Raw genomic sequence first — 22,027 nt, 5'->3', positions numbered from 1 at the left:
CACAAGATTCTCTGTCACCTTAGTGACACTTGCATCTGTGTCCCTGTATGCCATGGCCTCCTTACCATTGATTAAAGGCTGTTGTCTGTATTTTCCCAGATTACTGAGACTGACAAATAGGGGGTAATAGCCATGCCACCATCACAGACAAGCACAGCCTGAGCTGAAGAGCTGACTAGGCCAGAACCCATCCCAGAGCCCAAGGTTAACCCTACTAATCCCTTGTTCCCTGTACCACCACTTGTACTTGTGCTAGGGGGCGCACTTGCCTTAGGGGCAGTGGTGGTAGGAGAGGCATCTCTTGTCTAATGTGTCTTCTGTTTACAGAGATAACACCAAGGTTTCTTTTTGCCTTTACCTTGGTTGAATTGTGACTCCCACCCAGATGCAGGTTTTTGGGGCCCTGATGAAGACTGTTTCTGATCTTTACCCTTGTCCCCACCCTTATCTGGAATTTTAGAATCTTGTTTCTTTTGGTCACCACCATTGTTCTGCTTTTTTTTGATTCACCTGGTTCTGACCCACTTATCTGACTTCTTTCCCAATTCTTGGGGAGAAGTCAGATCAGAGTCAACCAAGTATTGATGCAATAACTGATTTAGGCAATTATTAAGGATCTGCTCCCTCATAATCAAAGTGTACAATCCCTTGAAATCATTCACTCTGCTGCCAAGAAACCAGCCTTCCAGAGCCTTAATGGCACTATCAACTGAGTCTACACAATCCTGATTCTGTGCCTTCTGGGTGTCTCTGAACTTAATCCTATACTGTTCAGTGGTTAAGCCAAACCCATCAATGAAAGCAATCTTCAAGATTGAGTAGTTGTCAGCATCCTCTTCTCTAACAGTGAGGAGCTTATCTCTACCTTTGTCAGCAAAGGAGAGCCGCAAGATAGCTGCCCACTGCTCTTGAGGGTCACTCTGAACTTTACAGGCTCTCTCTAAAGCAGTTATCCATTTATGGATGTCATCCCCAACACAGTAGGGACAATCTTGCTCAGGTTCCTATTATCAAAGGAATGGTCCTTAACTGTGGGGACACTGTTGCTGCCACCATGGGACTAAAGTCCCAACATTTTTCTAGCTCTCTGTACTTCTAGGGACTCTTTATCAAGGACCAATTGCTCTTGCTTGAGCCTAAGCCTAGCTTTCTCAAGTTCACGAAATTGGTATTCCCTATAAAAGTGGTCCCTCTTGCTAGATACAGAGGTCCCTACTGACTGTCCTGAGTGATTAGACTCTGCAGAATTAGATCTAGATCTCCTTGGTAAACTCTGCACTCTTCCAGGAGGAGCAAAGAGAGGACCTTCAACCATCCTCCTCCTGAAGATCTAAGTTATCCAGGTGAGAACTATCAGGTTCTCCCTGATCAGGGTTAGATTCCAGGTCATAAAAGGTGTTACCTCCTGACCTGTCTTCATTCCCTGTCCCACCCACTCTGTCCTGCTCATATGACCCAGGAGTCTTCCTTAGGCCATCTAACAGTAACATCTCTATCAGACGTTGAGTTTTGGCACTTCTCTCTCTCTTCAACTTTCTAGAAGCACAAAAGGCTTTCAATTCTTGGAACGAAAGCTCACTGTATCTAGAAGGCAGAGAGCCACTGGCGTCTCCTTTAGGAGACATACTAAGTGTGGTGAGGAGTTGCACCTACCTAACATAGTGGGAACTAAGGTATCTGAGGTTGGATAAAGGGTGTGCTAAACCCTTGACTTACCCAACCCTAAGTTCAGTAGAACTTACTTATTCTAAGCTAGTATTATATGTACCTAGTACTAGTGGTTTTTCAGTTAATCAATACAAAGATTTATCTGGTAAAACAATGTAGGCTTGAATCCCACCGCTGCCACCAATGTGAGAAGTTGGCCTTTTATATGCTGTCTACTAATTTAAGTAGGCTCCTTGCACCAGTCCAAACAAACCTTCTGGTGATTTAAGAGGTCAGAGATAACCTTTGAAAGCTATCCAAGTGGTAGCTGTGGAAAGCAGCCTTCAGGCTTAGTCTTGAAGGAATAATAAGCAGCTTGATTTACCAGAATGCAACCTGATAGTATTGGTTAAATGAAGGGAGAACCACACAGTAGTTATAAAAATATTATTTATTAATATAACACTCTCTAGTATGACACAGTATCTCCTACACGGAGATAATCACAAAGCACGCAATAATTTAGCACAGAAATGATAGTAAATAGCGCTACTACACTGTGTGCCCCGGGGGGGACCAAACCATATACTAAAATAGTGGTATAAGAACCGCGAGTCGAGTCAAGACAGTGTCGAGAGGTTTTAGAATCGCTGGGACCCCAAGTAACCACCAGAGGGAAGTAAGTAGGGACGCCACGGAGGACGGGTGCATGGTGGGAACACGACCGCGTGCTCCGTACGATTCCATGGAAAAGTCACCATTGAAGTTTTAAAGTTTAATGACCTTCACAGTGGACTTCGAAGAAACCCTTTGGAAGTTATGAGGTTGACGAGCCACCCCACCCGTGGATACTGAGGTACCCAAATTGAACCCAATGAAGGACCTCGAAGAAGAGCCACTGTTGGAAGGAAGAAAAGTATCTGTTGGAATCCAAAGGTGGATTCTGGTCGAAGAGTACCTGAAAGCAGAGGGCACAGAGTCTTGGTCCCTCAGGAGTGACCAGGGGCTTGGTAGATGAATGCCCATCGATGTCGGGTGCTTTTTTGTGCATTGATAGAGTACTTGACTCTGCAGCTATGGGGACCAGGAGATGTTGAGGATGACCAGGAGCCAGATACAAGCTGTCCCACAAAGGTTGTTGAGTACTGAGAGGTTGATGTCTTGCTGGAGCACCGACAAGCCTTGGCAACCGCAACCTATGCAGAGGTTCAAGGATGTGCACAGTTCGGACCAGCAAGTTTTAGGAGACTCACCAAACACAGGGAAGTCAGAGCAAGCCTGGATCAACCATGGAAGCCCAAGAAAAGTAAATTTGACCCTCAAATTGACCCACAGGCTGGAGGCACAGAAGTCCCGAGAGGACCTCAAGTGATTTCATCAAACAGCAGCCCACAGTGCACTCGGTGTGAGGAGGCCAGAGTTCTTAGTAGGAAATGGTGCTAGGGATTGGGGCTACTCGTAGCCCAATACACTTGTTCAGGAAATGCAAACAAGCATATGCACTTGCAAATATACACAGTGCACAGGGGTTCAGGTATTGGAGCCCCCACGAGGGATTCTGACCTCAAACTTGGTGGGATGGCAGCTTAGACCTTGAGGGACATAGAAACCTACCTCTTGTGTTGCTGAATTCTTCAGAGTCCGTAGGAGCTCAGGGTCAGCAGACCAGACAGCAGTGTTGCGGTGCCTGTGAATGCAGGACAGTGACTCATTCACTCCAAGGGAGATATCTTTGGTTGTCCTTGATGCTCCACAGGTCTTACACAGATGCTGTATGGTGCACAGGCACATACAATGCTTCATACTGAGAGGGAGATGAAATCAGTCCCCCACGAAGTCCAGCGAAGTACAGAGTGTCCAGATGGTCGAAGTTCAGTGGTTTGTGGTTCAGAATCTTGTCCACATCGAATCTGGGGTCCTACAGCCAGGTAAGCCCTGTTGTAACCACTGGAGAGAGTTGGACAGATTCAGGGGACCATCCCAGCAGAGGGTATGGACAGTGGGGAGGTTACACCCATGTCCTTTGTCCAGTTTCGCACCAGAGCAGGAGCCAACGGCTACCAGGACTAGTTTGAACTGGACTATGCAAAGGGACACCAAATGTGCCCCTCATGCAGACTTTCGGTTACTGGAAAGCGCACTTACCCAGCCCTAGTAAACTAAGATGGGAGATGGTCACACCTCCTTGTGACAGGATGGCTATTGTTCTGCCTTCCCCTGCTTGAGCTTGGCTCAGCAGCAGGAGGGCAGAAAAGTGTCTCTGATCTGCAGCAACCATTTTGTGCTGCCCAGGACTAGAAGGCCGGTACCGGGAACACCAGGGACCCAACGAAGCTCGCTTCTGAGGGGTGGAATCATACCTCCCACACCAGTTACCAATGTGGGGGATATGATTCCAACATGTTTGACACCAAACACGATTGGGTTAGTTTCAGCCATTTTAGAGTGGATCATTACGCGGTTGCATAATGCCACTTCATATGTTGTAAATGGCTCTCACTGACAACCCGGGAGAGAGGGCTCCGTAGACTGCTGCGGTGTCCTGCTCATGCAGTGGCACCCTCTCTCTTAGAACCAAGCACCCTGCCTTCAGGATTGTTAAGGCCTGCTATACGGGTGACTTATAGGGTTTAAGTGCAGTGACCCTTAGAAATAGTAAACCTATAGCTTTAGTAAGTGGTGCATGCACCAAATTATACAGGCTGCAATGGCAGGACTGTAGTTCCATTTTGCATGGCCTCTCATGGGTGGCATGATACATGCTTCAGCCCATGGGAGGCCTCTGGGATACCTACGCCCTGGGTACATGGGTACCATATAGTAGGGACTGACAAGGGTACCCCAGTATCCAATCTGGAGTGTACCTAAGTACATAACATAACAGTTCAGTGAGAAAGCAGATAGACTGGGGTCCTGATTAGCAGGATCCCAGTCAGACTAGTCAAAAACAGTATCACATTTAGAAAAAGTGGGGGTAACCATAAGAGGCAGAACCTACTTTCCTACAAGGATTATGTACATCCATGGTCAATTCACGTTCTGGATACTAAACATTCTATCAGTTGAGAAAAAGTAAATATTACACTTGAGTCATGCCGAACACCAAACAGTGTCTTCAATGTATTTGAACCACGTATCAAAATTATAGATGAATAGGCTGGTGCTCTTCATTATTAATATGTCCCCAGAGCAGATGATAACTGTGCCAGGTTCGGAGAGCAAGCACAACCCTGTTTTATAATAGAAGTAAAGGTATTTTCTCAGATATAAATACTCAGGCTTTTAAATGAACCTGGCAAGGTCAGTGGAAGTGCAAGGGGATAGAAAATGCTTCAAAAACATCCATGTCCAATGTTAGTTCTTTGAAATATTCTTGTATAGAATACCACATTCATGGATACTAAAAGCTAATCGTTAGCATTGTAATCATCAAAATATTTGGTGCAACTTTATTTCTAATTGTATATTTATGTTTCATTATTGCAGATCGTACCAAAAATAAATATAGTAAACATTAAAATATTCATTTTATGAAATTAATTAAAACCAGCATTTCTGATTAAGTACACTGCTCACCATAAAATCTCCAGCATGTAACAACAATGTTTCATATTGAGCCAGAAATTTTATTTAATTCACAATCAGTACAGTAATTATTTAAACATTTAAACCTTCTCTTTCATTGATCTGATCCTTCTCCATCTATAATTGTTTGCCGATGGCATGTTCTTGCATCATACAACATTTTTCAAATACACATCCTGGGCCTCATGTAGGTAGCGAAATACCGGTCGGTAACGGCCGATTTTCGGTAAATATGCCGTTACCGACCGGTATTCAGACAAGTGAGATGTAGGAGTCCAAAAACCACTTTTCGGTAAATATGAGGCGGTAAATACCGATTCATAGTTACCGAATTCTAAAATACCGATTCATATTTACCGAATACACATTTAACGAATCGGTAAATATGAAGTGGTAAATATGAAGTGGTAAAAATTTAAAATGACATGTAGGAGCAGTCGGTAATTAAGAAATCCAGGAAAATCGGTAAATAAGAGTCGGTAATTAACACGGATGGAAAGCAGGTGGTAACCATCAACAATGCACATAAGCAATCCCAAAATGCAACAGCGTGGACAACATGGCCGCCATGTACGTCATTGCAAGGCGCCTACGTCTACAGGCAGCAGGACTGAGGGTGTGGCGACGGGAGGAACAAATCTACAGACAGCGCATCACACTATTCCAGCTGACTGATGCAGAGATACATGAGAGGTACAGGCTACACCCCGAAACCATCATGGACCTGATAAGGGACCTGCACCCACTCCTGGACCAGCCAACAAGAAGGGCGCACGCCATACCACCACATGTGCAGGTGCTCTGCAGCCTACATCTACTGGCATCCGGCAGTTATCAGGTGGTGACAGCTGCGGTGGGTGGTGTATCCCAGAGTTGCCTGTCCCGTTTCTTCAGGAAGTTCCTGGATGCCATGATGCAGAGAATGCACCACTACATAAGCTTCCCAAACACACAGGCTGCACTGCAGAAAACAAAAACAGACTTTTATCACATGGCACAGTTCCCCCATGTCATCGGCTGTATTGATGGTACACACATCCCAATCTGTCCACCAGCTGATACAGAGCACATCTACAGGAACAGGAAGTCCACCCACTCCATCAATGTGCAGGTGATCTGTGATGCAGGGAACATCATCACAGATATTGTCGCAAAGTTTCCTGGGAGCACCCACGACTCTTACATCTTCCAGAATAGTGGGATCTACACACGACTGAGTGCCGGAGAATTCCGAGAGGGATACCTGCTGGGTAAGTAACAGTGACGCCCCTTGAAACCTGCAAATCAGAGTGTATAGAGGCATGTACCTGATGGTTCCCTTTTACTCATCCAGGCGACAGTGCATATGCATGCCGTTCATTCATCCTCACTCCCTACCTACACCCAGCAACCCAGAGTGAGAGACGATACAACGTGGCCCACAAAACAACACGCAATGTGGTGGAGCGCACGTTTGGACTACTGAAGAGCAGGTTCCGCTGCCTCCACAAGAGCGGAGGCGCACGCCAGTACAAACCCATCACCTGCTGCAAGATAATTGCCACTTGTGCAATGCTGCACAACCTTGCCACGAAAAAAGGTACAGATGTGGAACTAACATATTTTGAGGACAACGAGGATGAGTCAGGCCAGCCAGAGGGCAGCGCAGCTAGAGTGCCAACTGCAATCGATGGGAGAGAGAGACGGGCAGAGATCACATGCAACTATTTCTGAGTAAGTGAGGGGACACAGCGAGTTGTGAGAAGTCATGACGTAGTTTAATGTGGCACCACGCCATGAACACATGAACAGGCCAATCTGGCAATATGCCATCTATACAATGAGTATGTCCAGGGTTACGTCACCCAATGGCAAGTGGATAAGCAGGGCCACATCAATGTTTGCGCATACGCGCTGCAGTGGTGGATTGCACGGCCTGTGCATCCTCACTAGAGCCAACCCCAAGCCGCCTGCTGCTCCTGCGTGCTTCGGGGACGGGGGGTGTGATGCTGCTGCTGGTGTCGATGCTCTCCGCAGCATCCCCTGCAGCAGTTGTCGACGCCTGACTAGTCAATAGCACCCCTAGTGCACTTGTCACCTGCACCATCCCCCGAGACAGGTCGCTGCAGCACTGTGTTAGGCCCTCCTGCATCGTCACAGAGCGCCGGCAAAGTAGGGAAGTCGCAGTTGCCAGATGGTTGAGTGCCCTGCTGGTAGTGTCCCTTCTCTGGCGTTCCCGGCGCCGTGCTTCGATGTCAGCATCTAATTTGCTGCACAACTGCTGGATTGACTGGGACATGTCCCGAATGCCCGCAGCCATGCCGCCAATGTTTGTGTCCATGTTGACTAAGCTTGTCTTCATCACCCGCATGTGCCTCTGGACTGACATAACTGCCTTTGATTGCAGGCGCTGTTGCTTCAACATTTGGCCCTCGAGCCCCAAGAAGACACCATGGCCGTCAGTGGGTGCTGGTGGACTCTGGACACGCGACCTGCGGCGCCCTCTTGCTCCCGTCTGTGCTGCCTGTGAGGTGTGGGGCACAGTGGGATGGCTCCCTTCCTGGGGCCCGGTGCGGTCTTCTGGGCCCATGCTGTCGTCTGACGAGGTGTCTAAGGCTCGTAGCCTGGCTGCTGGACGCCTCCTCATTCTCACACCTGCAAGCGGAGATGTGGCCGGTGAATCGAACATGAGTGGCGATGCTGGCTCTGGTGGTGGTGATGCTGGCTCTCGGTGAGGTGATGCTGGCTCTGTGTGCGGCGAGGCTGGCTGCGTAGGAGGTGCGGCTGCAAGTGGGCCTGCTCCCTGGTCAGAACTCGTGCTGGCTAGAGGTGATTTTTGTGGCCGGTGTGCCGTCTCCCCTGCAGCATGCCCTGTACTGCATGATGTCACATCTGTGGACAGAAAAACAACATTGGCTCAGTGTCCCCGAAGGGCTGCATTGCAAGCGTCACAATAAATCATTTCACATTCCAATCTGTCCTCTGTCTCCTTGTGCCTCGAGTGCGTGACATGCCTTGTTGCCCTGTAACATTTACGTCATGGTTAGTGTTGCCCTGACTACATCTCCCGGAATGCATTGCCTGTCTGCACTGACACGTGTGGACTGCAGTGTGATTCTCGTTTCACAATGGGGGATGTGGGATAGGGGTAGGGGAGGCTACATTGCTGTGCTTTCGTCTTACCTTGGTGTGTTGCGGCTCTGGCAGAGCTGTCGGCGTCCCCAAGACCCACGACGCTCTCTTGCTCGAGTGTTGCCGCCACCAGCTCCTCCAGTTCGGTGAGGGCAGGTGCCCTGTTGGTTCCACCTCCGGTCTGGCTGGCCTCCTTCTGGATGTCGCCCATCTTCCTCTTGGTCACAATCCTCAGGTCATACCAGCGCTTTTTGAGGACCTCAATGTCCCTGTGGGTCACTCCCACAGCATTGACCTGCGCCTGGATGGCCAGCCATATGTTGCGCTTTTCGGCCTCAGGCACTTGCAGGGATTGCCTCCCAAACAGCTTCTGGTGCTGCTTCACCACCTCCTCCACCAGCACCTGGAGTTCCTTGGGGCTGAATTTGAGCTTCCTCCTCCTTTCCCCTCCGTCTTTCTGTGTTCTCTGGCTGGACATGCTGTTCGTTTCCCGCTCGCACATGCAACTGCTCCCTGCCTCTCCTCTGCACTCCAAGCCTCTCCAGGGTCGGCTAATTATGTACACCTGCCTGGGTGTGGCCACTTCGGCTAATTGTGTACACCTGCCTGGGTGTGGGCAGTTCCTGGTTGGGTGGGCTGTCGTTGCACAGGATTAGCTGTTTCGTCAAGTCATGTGATGTTATTTACCGAATCCGTACGTACCGATTCGGTATTTTCCGATTTGGTAGATACCACCTCGGTATTTTCCGATTCGGTAGATACCACCTCGGTATTTACCGATTCGGTGGATACCACCTCGGTATTTACCGATTCGGTGAATTCCGATTCGTATTTACCGACTGTTACCGAATCGGTAACTGTTACCGAATTTTTACCTACATATAACTTACCGGTTCTAATTTACCGATTCGGTACGGCTCGGTATTTAAGAACCGGTAAAAATTAATTACCTACATGAGGCCCCAAATGAGGAAGACCCCAGTGAAGTTAATATAGGAGATCGAAATGTCAATGTGCTGCACTGTTTACTGTCATTTTCTGTAGATTTAAGAATATTAAACTAAATACTGAAGTTCTGTGTTATCAAAATTGAACTTTCAATAAGTAAACAGTTCATTTCGTTTTTTTTTAATATCACATGCGTTACCACAATCACCCTTGTCACAATTCACCTGCACTACACCGTTGTTGGATCACCTACATATCACATACTTTTGTATCTAAGCAAAGGAATATATTTATACAAATATGATTGTATTTATACTTGTTCCATTAAATATTTCCTGTGTTGCCAGCAGAGCTTACGCATAAGGCTGTCTCTGAGGCAAACACTGTAACTTGTTGCCAGCTGAACACAGGCCATACACCTAAAGCCAGTGCTCGCTTCTAAGCTGCCACTTCATATATTAAACACACATTGTGTGCTCTCACATTAATGTTCAGTGGTTTGCTTCCCCTGTTGTGAAAGTTGTGCACCCTTTAATAGTACTGACACATAAGTTGGCACTATCCCTTCCATAGAGTGATCACAAGTGACCTCACATTTTTTTCTATTTCTTTTTGCCCTGTTCCATACATTTTATGTACCCCATTCCATAAATGACATTGAAAACTGCATGTAGAGTTGAAGCGTACTTCATTAATTGAGATAGGAAAATACCCAATTAAAGTCGATGATAGTGGCTCGAGACATAACATCTCCTTAGCTGTTGATATATCTGATTTTATGGCAAGGCACAGAGGCCAATATTATGCATATCTCTTTAATTGTCAACTCACAGCAGCAACTACAAAAAAATGTAAGAACTTAGAAAAGGAATGAATAAAAGTTCTAAAGGCTACTTCGTTCCCTGTGAGGCAGCCATCTTCCTTCTTTGTTTCTGCTCACAGCTACACAAGAGCCACACTTTTTCGTGGTCTTAATTTGGGCCTGTATAAGGTACTGATGCGATAGGTGTGTGAGGAAACTAGATTGTTTGGCTATTCAACACACACTTGTGCTATTGGATATTTAATTCTTGTATTTCCCTTAACGACCATGGGGTGTTCCTTTGATGTGATCCCGGTCTTATATGAATTGTTTTTTTGATCTTTTAACCACTGTCATGTTGTGCCACTTTGATCGCTGCATACCTTGTTTTTGAACCGTTTTGCTGCTTCTGACACTGAGCAGTGCCAACCACTGTTGTGGGCGCGAGCAGGGTCGAGACTGCAGCTTCAGCTCGAGCGATGTTGACCCAGCCGTTACTGTTGACGCAGGCGAGTCTGTGATAGGGTCGCGTACTGGTAATAAGATGCGCGACTCGACATGAGCGTGTCGGTGCGCACGTGCATTGCCGACTCTACAGCGGCAAATTCCTTGCTCTCTAAGAGACCTTAAGAACCTGCAACAATATTGGACAGGTTTTTGGGCAAGTTTTAGGCATATAAAATCACTTGCTCTCCTCGCATTGCGGTTCTTGCTCACCTCACATTGCGGTCGATGTTTAGTTTGTGTGAAACGCTTCCCCTAATAACTTTTATCCTCTTGGGCCACCGTTAAAGTGTCATGTGACGCTTCGGCCATCTTGGATTCGGCAAATTCAATGATTGAAAGTGTGTCTTCTGGCAGACATCTTTCAGGCTGTCAGAGGAACATCAGATTTGTTTTTTCACCTCAGAGTCAGTTACCTTCATCACATAAAGCAAATTAGTTGTCGTGACTTGAGGAAAGTTACAATTTGTATCTTTGACTGATTTAGACAGGGGAGGAAGGTTCATTCTGTTGTTGGTTGTATATTTAGAGCAAAAACATTTTTTTTATTGTTTGTTGGAAAATATATTTAACAATATGGAGAAGGATGGAACTCTTGAAGGTGATGTTGAGGGAAAAGTTCAAGAATGTGTCGATAAGGCAGTTTCTGTGTTAGCTACGCAGTTAGGCAACACGTTGGATGACTGTGTGGATAGGTTGAAAGGTTGGCTCGCAAGGAAAGTAGAGGAGGAACAATTCTGGTCTGTGGAAGAGGTGGCCACGGTTAGTGGTAGTGGTAAAAAAGCAATGCAAAAAAGAAAGAAAACACGTCTAAGGAGCAAATCAGCAAGGAAAAAGGAGCCTTTATTCAGAAAGGCAAAAATAGGATAAACTCGAAGAAGGTATATGGAATGGCCATAAAGGCCACAAAAGGGGATCACAGAGCGATCGTCTGCGATGAGTCCTCTAGCGGTGGGGACATTGTTATCTCCTGCTCTTCTGACTTTGAGTCCTCGGACGATGAGGGCATTAAAACTAAAAGAATGAAAAAAGAGAGGAGAGAAAAGGAGGGCATAGAACAAGTCAAGGACCCACTGGATCAATATATGTTATGTATGTTGAATTCTGGATAAGAAGGGAAATACCCAAGGAGGTCCACACTAGACTCCGTTCTAAATGTCCAAGACATTCCTTAGCGAATGAAGTGGCATATACTCCCAAATTAAATGCTATGATGCCGACTTTTCTAAACAAGTAAGGAAGAGACCCTAGATGGGGGCTGGATAAAGGATTGAAAGGCTGTTAAGATCGTCTTCTAGATGTTTTTGGCCCTCTAACAAAAATCTTTGACCTTTGCGAGGAGGCTTATCTTCAAGAGAGTTCAGTGGATGTCTTAGAATTGGGACAATGGGTGCACAGGGCGGTTTGTTTGTTAGGAAATGCAAACGCCTCTCTCTGCTGTGAACGTAGAAAAAATCTCCTTATGAAGATTGTCCCTAATCTGGCTGAATTGTCAGGGAAAGAGTCAGGGCAATAGGCCAATGGTCTCCTCTTTGGAGAGGAGTTTGTGAAGGAAATGGGCAGGTACAGAGGGGCATTTAATTCTATACAGAAGGTTCAAAAAGATATTAAAAAGGTTTTTGGGTTGGCCGGGAGAATGCAGAGTCGATTCCCCGGCTGAGGTTTTGGGGTTACGCGAAGTTCCTGCTTACGTGTTTATAGAGCCGGAGGTTTCCATGCATCAGGGGGCTACTCACCTAGCTTCTATCCGCAAAGACAAAAAAGATGAGGACGGTTCAGCAGAGATAGAAGACCAAGACAAGATATGTTTGGCAAGCGAACTTTCATTTATTCAAGTAAAATTGGGTGGCAGACTCGCCCTTTTTTTAGACAAGTGGAAGGAGATAACCTCCGATCCTAGGGTATTACAGATGGTAAGTGGGTACAGGATAGAATTTGTGGATACTCCAGTTTAGACGAGAAGGCCGACCCCTTTGAGGTTCTCAAAGGAGGAAGAGGAAATGGTAGAAAAGGAGGTTCTCGAGTTAGCAGAAAAGGGAGCGATAGAGAAGTCAGACGATGCATCTGTAGGGTTTGTAAGCAACTTATTTCTAGTAGAAAAGAAAGACAAGGGTTTGAGACCTGTGATAAATCTCAAAGAATTAAAAGAGTCAGTAACATACAACCACTTCAAAATCGAGGGTATTCACATGCTCAGGGACCTCCTAAGAAAAGGAGATTGGTTAACCCGTTTGTATTTAAAAAGACGCTTACCTATCAGTCCCTGTTTTTCAGAACCAGAGGGATCTTTTGAAGTTCCAATGAAAATGAACCATGTGGGGATTCAAAAGCCTTCCCTGTGGTTTAACCACGGCTCCCTGTTGCTTTACAAAGGTGATGAGACAGATTGTAGCTTGGTTACGCACAAGAGAGGTGAGACTTATAGTCTACTTAGACGACATTCTCATTATGGCAGAAAGCAAGGATCTAGCCCACGATCATACGACTCTGGCGGTTAGCTTGATAGAAGATTTGAGATTTGTAGTGAACAAGAAAAAGTCTTGTTTAGATCCAAGTCTGGAGACAGTGTTTTTAGATTTTCAGATTTGAACCTTGGACTTTGTATTGAAGTTTTCCATGGAGGAGAGGAAAATCCGCAAGGAGGTGCGGAGAGCCGTAGTGAGTGAGTGGTTAACTCTGAGATAAATTGTGAGGATCTTGGGCCTCCTCTCTGCCTCCATTCAGGCAGTATTCCCAGCTCCCCTACATTATTGTGCATTACAGAGGTTAAAGACGATCTATTTAAACAGAGAGATGAGATATTCAGACAAAGTTCAGACAGACTCAGAGACAAGATGATGATGGCAAGAGAATCTGGAGGCTTGGAAGGCTTGGAATGGAAGGGCTATTTTCGGACAGACTCCGGACTTGGTCATAGAGTCAGACGCCAGCCTTCAAGGTTAGGGAGCAAAGTGCGGTTCAGTGACAACAGGGGGGAAATGGACAAGTCATGTAAGGGATACGCACATAAACTACCTAGAGTTGTTAACAGGCTCCTTGTCAAGGATCATGTGAGGTGCCGTGTCCTCTTGAGAGTGGACAACACATCCGCTGTAAGATATGTAAACAAATTGGGAGGTCCACGTTCAAAAACCCTAGTGGACTTAGCAAAGGATTTTTAGCATTTCTGTCTGAGAAGGAATATTATGATTCAGGCACAGTACTTACCAGGTGTAAGCAACACTGTGTCGGACTGGAATTCCAGGCAGTTGAGCGATTGGGGATTGAACAGGGAAGGGATCTCTATGATAAATTTATTTTGGGGTCCGATGGAGGTAGACCTGTTTGCCAACAGGGTGAATGCTCAACTTCCCAGGTTCTTCAGTTTGAGACTGGACCCAGAGGCAATGGCAGTGGACGCATTTTTGCAACACTGGGGGAATTTAAAAGGTCATGCTTTCCCACTTTCTGAGTTAATACAAAGGGTTCTTCTGAAAGTAAGAAGAGAAGTGTCAGAGATTGTATTGGAAACTCCTTTTTGGACTTCCCAGGTTTGGTATCCGGATGTGATGGAAATATTGATTGCTGACCCTCTTCTCCTTCTGAACATCCTGAACCTATTAACAGATACATCGGGCAAGAATCACAAGTTAGTTCTGCAGGTACATTTAAGGCTAATGGCGTGGTTGGTTTCGGGAGAGTCTGGCAGGTGTCAGGATTATGGCTGGAGGCTTCAAAACTCAGTATGGAGTCATGGTCTGCAGGAACATCTAAGGCATACAAACTGGCCTGGGGGAGATGGTTTTGTTGGTGTACTTTGAGGGGTGTGGATCCCATATCGGCTCCTCTGGTAGAAGTGTTGAATTTTTTGACAGAGACCTTCCTTGAGGGTGGGTCTTATAGTACTGTTAATGTTGGTAGTTCGGCAATTTCTGCAGGGCATTAGTTGATTGATAGCTTATCGGTGGGTCAGCATGAAGTTGTGAAAAGACTTTTAAGAAGTATAAGAATTAAGGTGTACCCGGGTCCTAGGTATTCATCTTTGTGGGATGTGGATCTTGTTCTCAGAGAACTGGCTAGTTGGTCCGAGAATGAATTCTAGAGTCTTAAGCAACTTTCTTTGAAGTTGGTTATGCTGTTGTGTCTTGTACCCTTTAGAAGGGTGTCAGACGTTAGGGCTCTTGATATTTCAGGTCAAAGGTTTGTACCAGAAGGAGTGTGCTTTTACATCACTAGGCAAACTAAAACTATGTCTAGAACAAGTTTTTATCTAAATTTAGATGAATGTAGAAACCTGTGTGTTGTAAGATGTATTTGTGAGTATGAGAGGACTGAGAGTGTGAGAAGGTAATCAGATCCTCAATTGTTAATTTCTTATAGACACCCACATAGGGCTGTGTCCACCCCTACTTTGCATAATATTAGCCTCCGTGTATTGCCATAAAATTCAGATTTTCCACAGCTAGGGTGGGTAGAAAATCATGATTTTATTAAAGACATGGAGGCTGATATTATCCCTCCCTGGCTTCTCACCCTATAATTTGTCTTTATTTTTTTTTCTTTTCTGGAGGAGACTATAAGAAGTAATCGAGAAGGAGTGAGGAATATTTTGGAATTTGTTGTTATATAGGATGCTTGGTTGGATTTTGATTTCTTTCTGCGTGTTTTGTTATATTCAATCAATCAATCAGGATTTATAAAGTGTGCTACTCACCCGTGAGGGTCTCAAGGCGCTAGGGGGTTGTTGCAGCTCCGGAACAGTCGAAAAGCCAGGTCTTGAGGTCCTTCCTGAATGTGTATAGGGTCGGGGAGCGTCTTATGTTCACAGGGAGCTCGTTCCAGGTCCTGGCTGTGATGTAGGAGAAATCTCTCCCGCCTATTCTGTTTCTGCGGATGCGAGGGACCTCCGGCAGGGCAATGTCGAGGGAGCGGAGGTTCCTCTTGGGTACGTGGAAGTATACTCTCTTGTTGAGGTATTTGGGTCTGATGTTGTGGAGGGCTTTGTAAGCGTGGGTGAGGAGTTTGAAGGTGACCCTCTTCTTGATGGGGCGCCAGTGGAGGTCTCGTAGGTGTTGGGTCATGTGTTCATGATGCGGTGTTCCGAGGACGAGTCTGGCTGCGGCGTTCTGGATGGTTTGGAGTCTGTGTATGAGAGTTCTTTTGATTCCGGCGTATAGGGCATTGCCGTAGTCCAGTCTGCTGTTTATGAGCACGTGGGTGATGGTCCTTCTGCATTCGAAAGGGATCCATTTGAAGGTCTTATGGAGGATGCGCAGGCAGTTGAAACTAGAGGAAATGACGTTGTTGATCTGGTGGTTCATGGAGAGGGAGGAGTCGAGGATGATGCCGAGGTTACAAGCGTGGTATGTAGGGGCGTGTGGTAAATAATTTAATTACCGGGACTTAATTTGATACAGAAAAATAATAAAAATAGCTCAGTAAAATAAGAGGCAAAATCCGTGGTATTAGAGGTTCGGAATGGGCTTTATTCCAATGGACGATTCGAATCGTGGACTCCAAGTTCCATCACCACGGAGGTTCAGGAAGTGAAGACCTTACTTTATTGATAAGTAATCACTTTTATACAATAGGCATTACAGTGAAGCAAATGCAGGAGGCGTAACAATTGATAGTAAAGATAAAACATACATGCGTAGCAAAAGTGGGCGTAACTGGGTGTAACTAAAGAACGTCATCAGGTATGATGTCATAATAGGGTGGTTCCATGAAAGAATTTCGCAATGTCAGCAGAAATACTTGGCAGAAATGCGCGCGCAGCAGCATGACGTATGATTGACGTGTAACTAGGGGGTGAAGGGGACTTGACATTTAGCTCTACATGTGGCGACAGAAGTCTGGAGGGTCAAGTCAACCTAATCCCAAATCATATCTAACATCCTATGTTTAAAGAACTATGTTATCCAAAAGAGAGGTCTCTTAGAGTAGAATCTTATTCTATACTGACTGTGAGTGCGTGTACAAGCGTCTAAGTGTCTACACTAGATGCGAGGGCAGAAAATCTTCCATAGTAACAGGGCTATGAATTACTTGCATAAAAACAGAGAAGCCGGGCCTTTTGCTCGGTAGCTGGAAGAATGTTTACTTAAACTACCAGACAGGAATGCATTGGGCAGGGAGCGGAGCAGATAATTTCGAAGGTGAAATACAGTTTTTGGCAGGCAACAAGCTGATGTCAGGCACCGTTAGCCGCGCAGGGAATGAGACAAAGTTCATGGTCACAGATGCAGGCTCAGACTGGAGCTTTCAGAGGAAGAAGGAAAGAAAAGCTTGATGACAGAATCAGGGCCTACTTGCCTGGACTGTAAAATGGCATAAGTGAACCATATAAAGCCGGTGGCCTTTCATACTTAGGAATGGAATATCCGGCCCATTCATGGCGGATCTGAAAGAGGACATGTTGACGGTGGACGCACAGGTGTTTGCGTCTTCATAACTGGAACTGGAGGGAACATACATGTACTTGTGATTCATACATGAAACCGTTGGGGTCCAAGATAGGGGACATAACTGATCAGAAAAATCCATATTTCCACATTCCCTCCTTGTCCCCTACTTGCCCGTTAAGAGATATCAATCTTCATCAATCCGTTGATCTGTTCATATAGCATCATTTGTTCTTCTTTTTTCTTCTGGGATGAATGAAATCTTGGTGGTGGAATACACGATGTGGCACACAGACCACAGATCGCTGGTCCACATTGTAGACATAGACAGCAACTGAATAGTATGAGAAAGCCAATACCTAGGAAGGATAGGACCTTCCATCCAAAGGTAGATAATACACTCCAAAACCAACCGGACCAAGTCCAGGTGCCTGGATTCTGGTGTATCTGGCTTACAATCTTATGAAGGCGAGTTATGGCTTTATATACAGATGGCGAATTTTCTGGTATGAAAATGCAACAACTTGATCCGATGACCCTACAAGCTCCGCCCCTATCGGCCAGGATGACGTCAAGGACAAGACGATTTTGAAGCACAACAATCCGCATAGCAGACTGCTCTTCTGTTAAATTACCTAAGGCGGAAATAGTTTCGTTCACTACTGCTTCAAGGGTTCTAGTTAATCTACGTATCAGCTTACTATTGGTAACTGTACCTATGTAGGGAAAGAGACCTTTATTGAAATCTGTGTATTTTTCCCATGCTGTTTCAGTGTAATCGACTATTGGGAGATCTCTCCTTTCTCTATTGTGTACTAAATGAGTATTTCTGTGATAATCAGGAGGAGCTAGGAAAACGGGTGGCAAAAGGAATCCGATGTAGCAGGTACCATCCCAATCTAGAGGCAGACGTATATATGCCGTCTGACCACATATAAAATAGGAATGGCGGGAAGCTCTAAACGTAGACTTGCCTTGATCACTAAATTCTATTACAGTGGTGCATCTACTATGGCCCATATGTATGGAACCATTCTTTCTTACACATAATTCACCTTTTACTGGAAATATTGACATAGCGGGCAAAATTGGAGTAGCTTTGGATTCGACATTTAGGATCATAAGATTAAGCGTAAAATTACCTAATCCATACACTTCATTTTCTAGATCAGTTCCTGTTCTTTTGGGAAGTCCCTCCTTGTTAGGGTAGCAGACTTTAAGTAAAACTGAGTTCAAATTTCCCCATACCCAGTTGTCTTGATAAACTGCAGAATTCGAATCTAGGGAATTAATTAAACTAAACCATGCTCCACAGGATCCATTATGTGTGAACGGGTATGGAAAGAGAGGTAGAATTCCTTTATAATTCTGATAGGGAGGGAGTCGGCCACATATCCAACAATTTGTAGCATTGCTAACCTGATGGGAATGATGTAACATACTAATAAACGTGTTATTGCGCAGCGCAAATCTATAAGACAACTCATGCGGAGGTAATTCACTAAAAGAATGTTCAGCAGTAAGATTATAAACATGTCTAGAAATAGGATAATATATGTGCAACAATATACTTGCAGTAATTATTAAAAGACTTAAGAAAAACAAAATTAATAACGTCACTGTGCAATGACTACGCAGTGATTTACAGTACGCATGTCGTTTCAGTTTTATCCTTCTGTTTCTTTCTCTATACAGGTCTAAGGGATACATGTCAGAGACAAATTCGACCGATTCACCTTGGAGAGGACTTAAACAATCAAATTGCCTGACTTGTTAGACCTAAGTTTTAGTTTGTATTGTTCATGGTTACTCAGTTCAACCAAAGGAAGTTTTGAGTCAATCGGTGAAGACACGCAAGGTGTGTCGTTTATATCTGACGGTAGTCCATGAAATTTCTTGATATGACTTGAATGTATCCAGCCTTTTCGACCTTCGATCTTCACGGCTGTCCTCGTCGTTAACAACACGAGTTGAGGCGACCTCCACCTAGGATCCAGCTGAGACTTCCGATCAAAGTTCCTCACTAAGACCAAATCTCCTGGAATTACGTCATGGGGTTTCACCTCAGTGTTGTCGGGAAAAGCTGCAGCTACCTGTGAACGACAAGATTGTAGTGCAGACATCAAGGAAGCCAAGTAATCTGTCAGCATATTACAGTCAATATCAGTTATTTTGCGTGGTATAGGCGTCCCCCACATATTTGGTGGTCTGCCAAAGATCACCTCATACGGGGATAGCCCTGTTCGAGAGTGTGCTACCATTCTCATGTAAAAGAGTGCAACGGGTAAGACTACTACCCAGTCGACACCTTTCTCTCTGCATATTTTGGACAATCTAATTTTCAGGGTCTGATTATGTCTTTCCACGAGACCTGCTGCCTCGAGGTGTCGGACACAGTGAAATTTCCACTGATAGCCTAACAAAAGTGAAACGTGTTTCATTAATTCGGATGAAAACGGCTGGCCGTTATCTGAGTAGACAACACGTGGTAAACCGTACCGTGGGAAGAATTCTCGAACTAACTGTTTGGCAGTAGTCGGGGCAGTGTAATCTGAAACCGGGTATGCCTCTGTCCAACGGGAAAGAGCACAGACAACTACGAGAACATATTTGAATCCTCGACATCGTTCCATCTGGATATAATCCATCTGGAGGACTTCAAAAGGGTGATCAGGAGGCTGAAATCCACCCTGTTCTACGGGAATGCTTTTACCTGGGTTAAACTGACAACAGATCATACAGGTACGAACTTTTTGTTTAGCTGCTGCTCGTAAATGTTTGTTGAACCAAATGTGTTGAATGCTGTCTAGCATAGCTTTTTCTCCTAGATGTGCTGGACTATGTACAGTATTAATTATAACTTGGACCATTGAATCAGGAAGGAACCACACAGATTTTTCCTTCGTCATCCATCCTTGATCCGTTTGGATCCCTCCTAATTCAGTCCATTTCTTTATTTCGTCTGGTGTAGCATGTGTCTGTATGTCGATTACGTCAAGAGCGGGATCTTTAACCATCATGCAATATGTTGGTGTCGGGACTATTGTCTTTGTCATGTCGGATGTTCGAGTTTGAGCAGTCTGTTTAGCTGTTCTGTCAGCTAGATCATTGCCTTGAGAAATGATATCAGTAACTTTCGTATGAGCTTTACATTTCATAATTGATATTGCAGTGGGTAGATGTATTGCATCTATATTTATGCAATTTGTTTCAACGATTTCAGTGTCTGTTGTGACTGCGTAAGCGGCCACTAGCTCTCCTGTACCTGTTCTCATACATGAACCATCTACATACAACGTCAGGTCTGGGTCTGACAGTGGGACATCTGTTAAATCTTGTCTGGGTTTCGTCGTGATAGTGATAACTTCAATACAATCATGTGCAAGTGGGTCTGTTCTATTTATAGGTAACAGTGTGGCAGGATTCAATGTACTACAACGTCTGATTTCTATATGTGGCTGAAACAATGTTAATTCATAACCAGTAAGTCGTGCTATAGTCAAGTGTTGTGTTTGTGTGCGGTTCACAAGAACCTCTACTGCATGTGGTACTTGTACTGTCAATGGATGTCCTAACACTATGGCATCGCTTTGTCTGATTGCTAAAGCTGTTGCTGCCACTGAATTTAGGCATGCAGGCAAAGCCTGAGCTACGGGATCTAATGTACTAGAAAAATAAGCACATGGTTTGTGTGATCCTGCTTGTTCCTGTGTGAGTACTGACAAGGCAGTACCTTCGCGTTCTGTAACAAAGAGTGTAAACTGTTTATTGTAACATGGTGTTGCTAAAACAGGTGCTTGGCACAAGGCTTTCTTTAGGCTTTCAAAAGCTTGTGCATGTTCCTGAGTCCAAGGGAGAACAGTCGATGTGGCTGCCTCCTGTGTTGTCAATTGAATGAATGGTTTTGCTAGAAATGGATACTGAGGGATCCACTGCCTACAATATGAAGTGAGGCCTATGAAAGCCCGCACCTCCTTTTGTGTCTTGGGTATTGGCATATTAGCAATTAGCTGGATGCGATCTGGTGTAAGCTGCCTTCCCTCCTTGGACAGCGAGTGACCAAGGTAAACAACTCGCTGGACACAGAATTGCAGCTTAGAAGGGGACACCTTGTGCCCCTTTTCGGCCAAAAATTGTAAAACCGTCAGTGAGGCTTTTTCACATTCAGGTTCGCTTCTAGCGGTGATCAGCAGATCATCGACATACTGAAGCAGGGCAGTGTTGACTGGCATGTGGATACTGTCGAGTTCTCGTTTCAGTGCTTGGCTATAGATGCTGGGGCTTTCTGTAAATCCTTGAGGTGCGCGTGTGAATTTAAAGCTACGTCCATTTAAATTAAATCCGAACAGGTATTGGCTTTCCGGATCTATTGGGACGCTGAAAAAGGCATTCTTGAGATCAATTACAGTAAAGAATGTTGCTTCGGAATCAATGGCTGTCAGTAATGAAGAAATGTCTGGGACTACGGGGTATTGTGGTACTATGCATTTATTTAATTCGCGCAGATCAATAACCAATCGATATACTGGCGGGGCCTTTGGATCTGTTCGTTTAAGAATCGGAATTATCGGGGAATTACATACATTGGAGTCTGTTTCCACAACCACTCCTTGGGCAATGAGCTCGTCAATAATTTGCAGTAAAGCCACTACAGCATCTGGTGGTAACTTGTATTGTCGCATTCGTGGTAATACCACTCCTGCCTTTAGTGTAACTCGATATGGTGTAATATTCATGCAACCAACATCAGTAGGGCCTTGTGCCCATAACTGTGTAGGTAAAGTCTGCAGTCGGGGATCCATGTCTCGAGACACATAGTGACCTTTGAAATCACGTAAAAACAATCTTACTCCTTCCGGAGAACAACATATTATAGCTCCTAGAGCTTTCAGTGTTTTTATACCTAACAAGTTTTCTGGACATGATTTAGTAAGTAATAAATCTGTAGTTCGGGTCAAGGGCCCAATCGTAAGTGGAAGAGGCTGTGATACTTCATTAACAATAGGTTTTCCTGAAAAACCAAGGGAAATATTCTGTGCGCCTGAGA

At 45.1% G+C, this 22,027-nt stretch overlaps 1 protein-coding gene across 2 annotated transcripts in view; it reads right to left on the bottom strand.

Moving 5' to 3' along the window:
• LOC146809238 (zinc finger protein RFP-like) overlaps positions 1–22,027 on the bottom strand; it is a 114,105-nt gene that overhangs the window by 42,390 nt on the left and 49,688 nt on the right. The window contains exon 2 of one of the 2 annotated variants that reach the window (XM_085616051.1): positions 7,776–8,103. The exons of the other annotated variant lie outside the window; for it this stretch is intronic. Within the exon in view, the coding sequence (XP_085472177.1) occupies positions 8,098–8,103 (6 nt within the window). The 3' untranslated portion in view covers positions 7,776–8,097. Of the gene's footprint in view, positions 1–7,775; positions 8,104–22,027 lie in introns of those variants that run through there. 2 annotated transcript variants of the gene reach the window in all.

The sequence above is a fragment of the Triturus cristatus genome, chromosome 7, assembly GCF_964204655.1.
Source record: "Triturus cristatus chromosome 7, aTriCri1.1, whole genome shotgun sequence".
NCBI lineage: Eukaryota > Metazoa > Chordata > Amphibia > Caudata > Salamandridae > Triturus > Triturus cristatus.
This window is presented reverse-complemented; position numbering and strand designations above follow the sequence as displayed.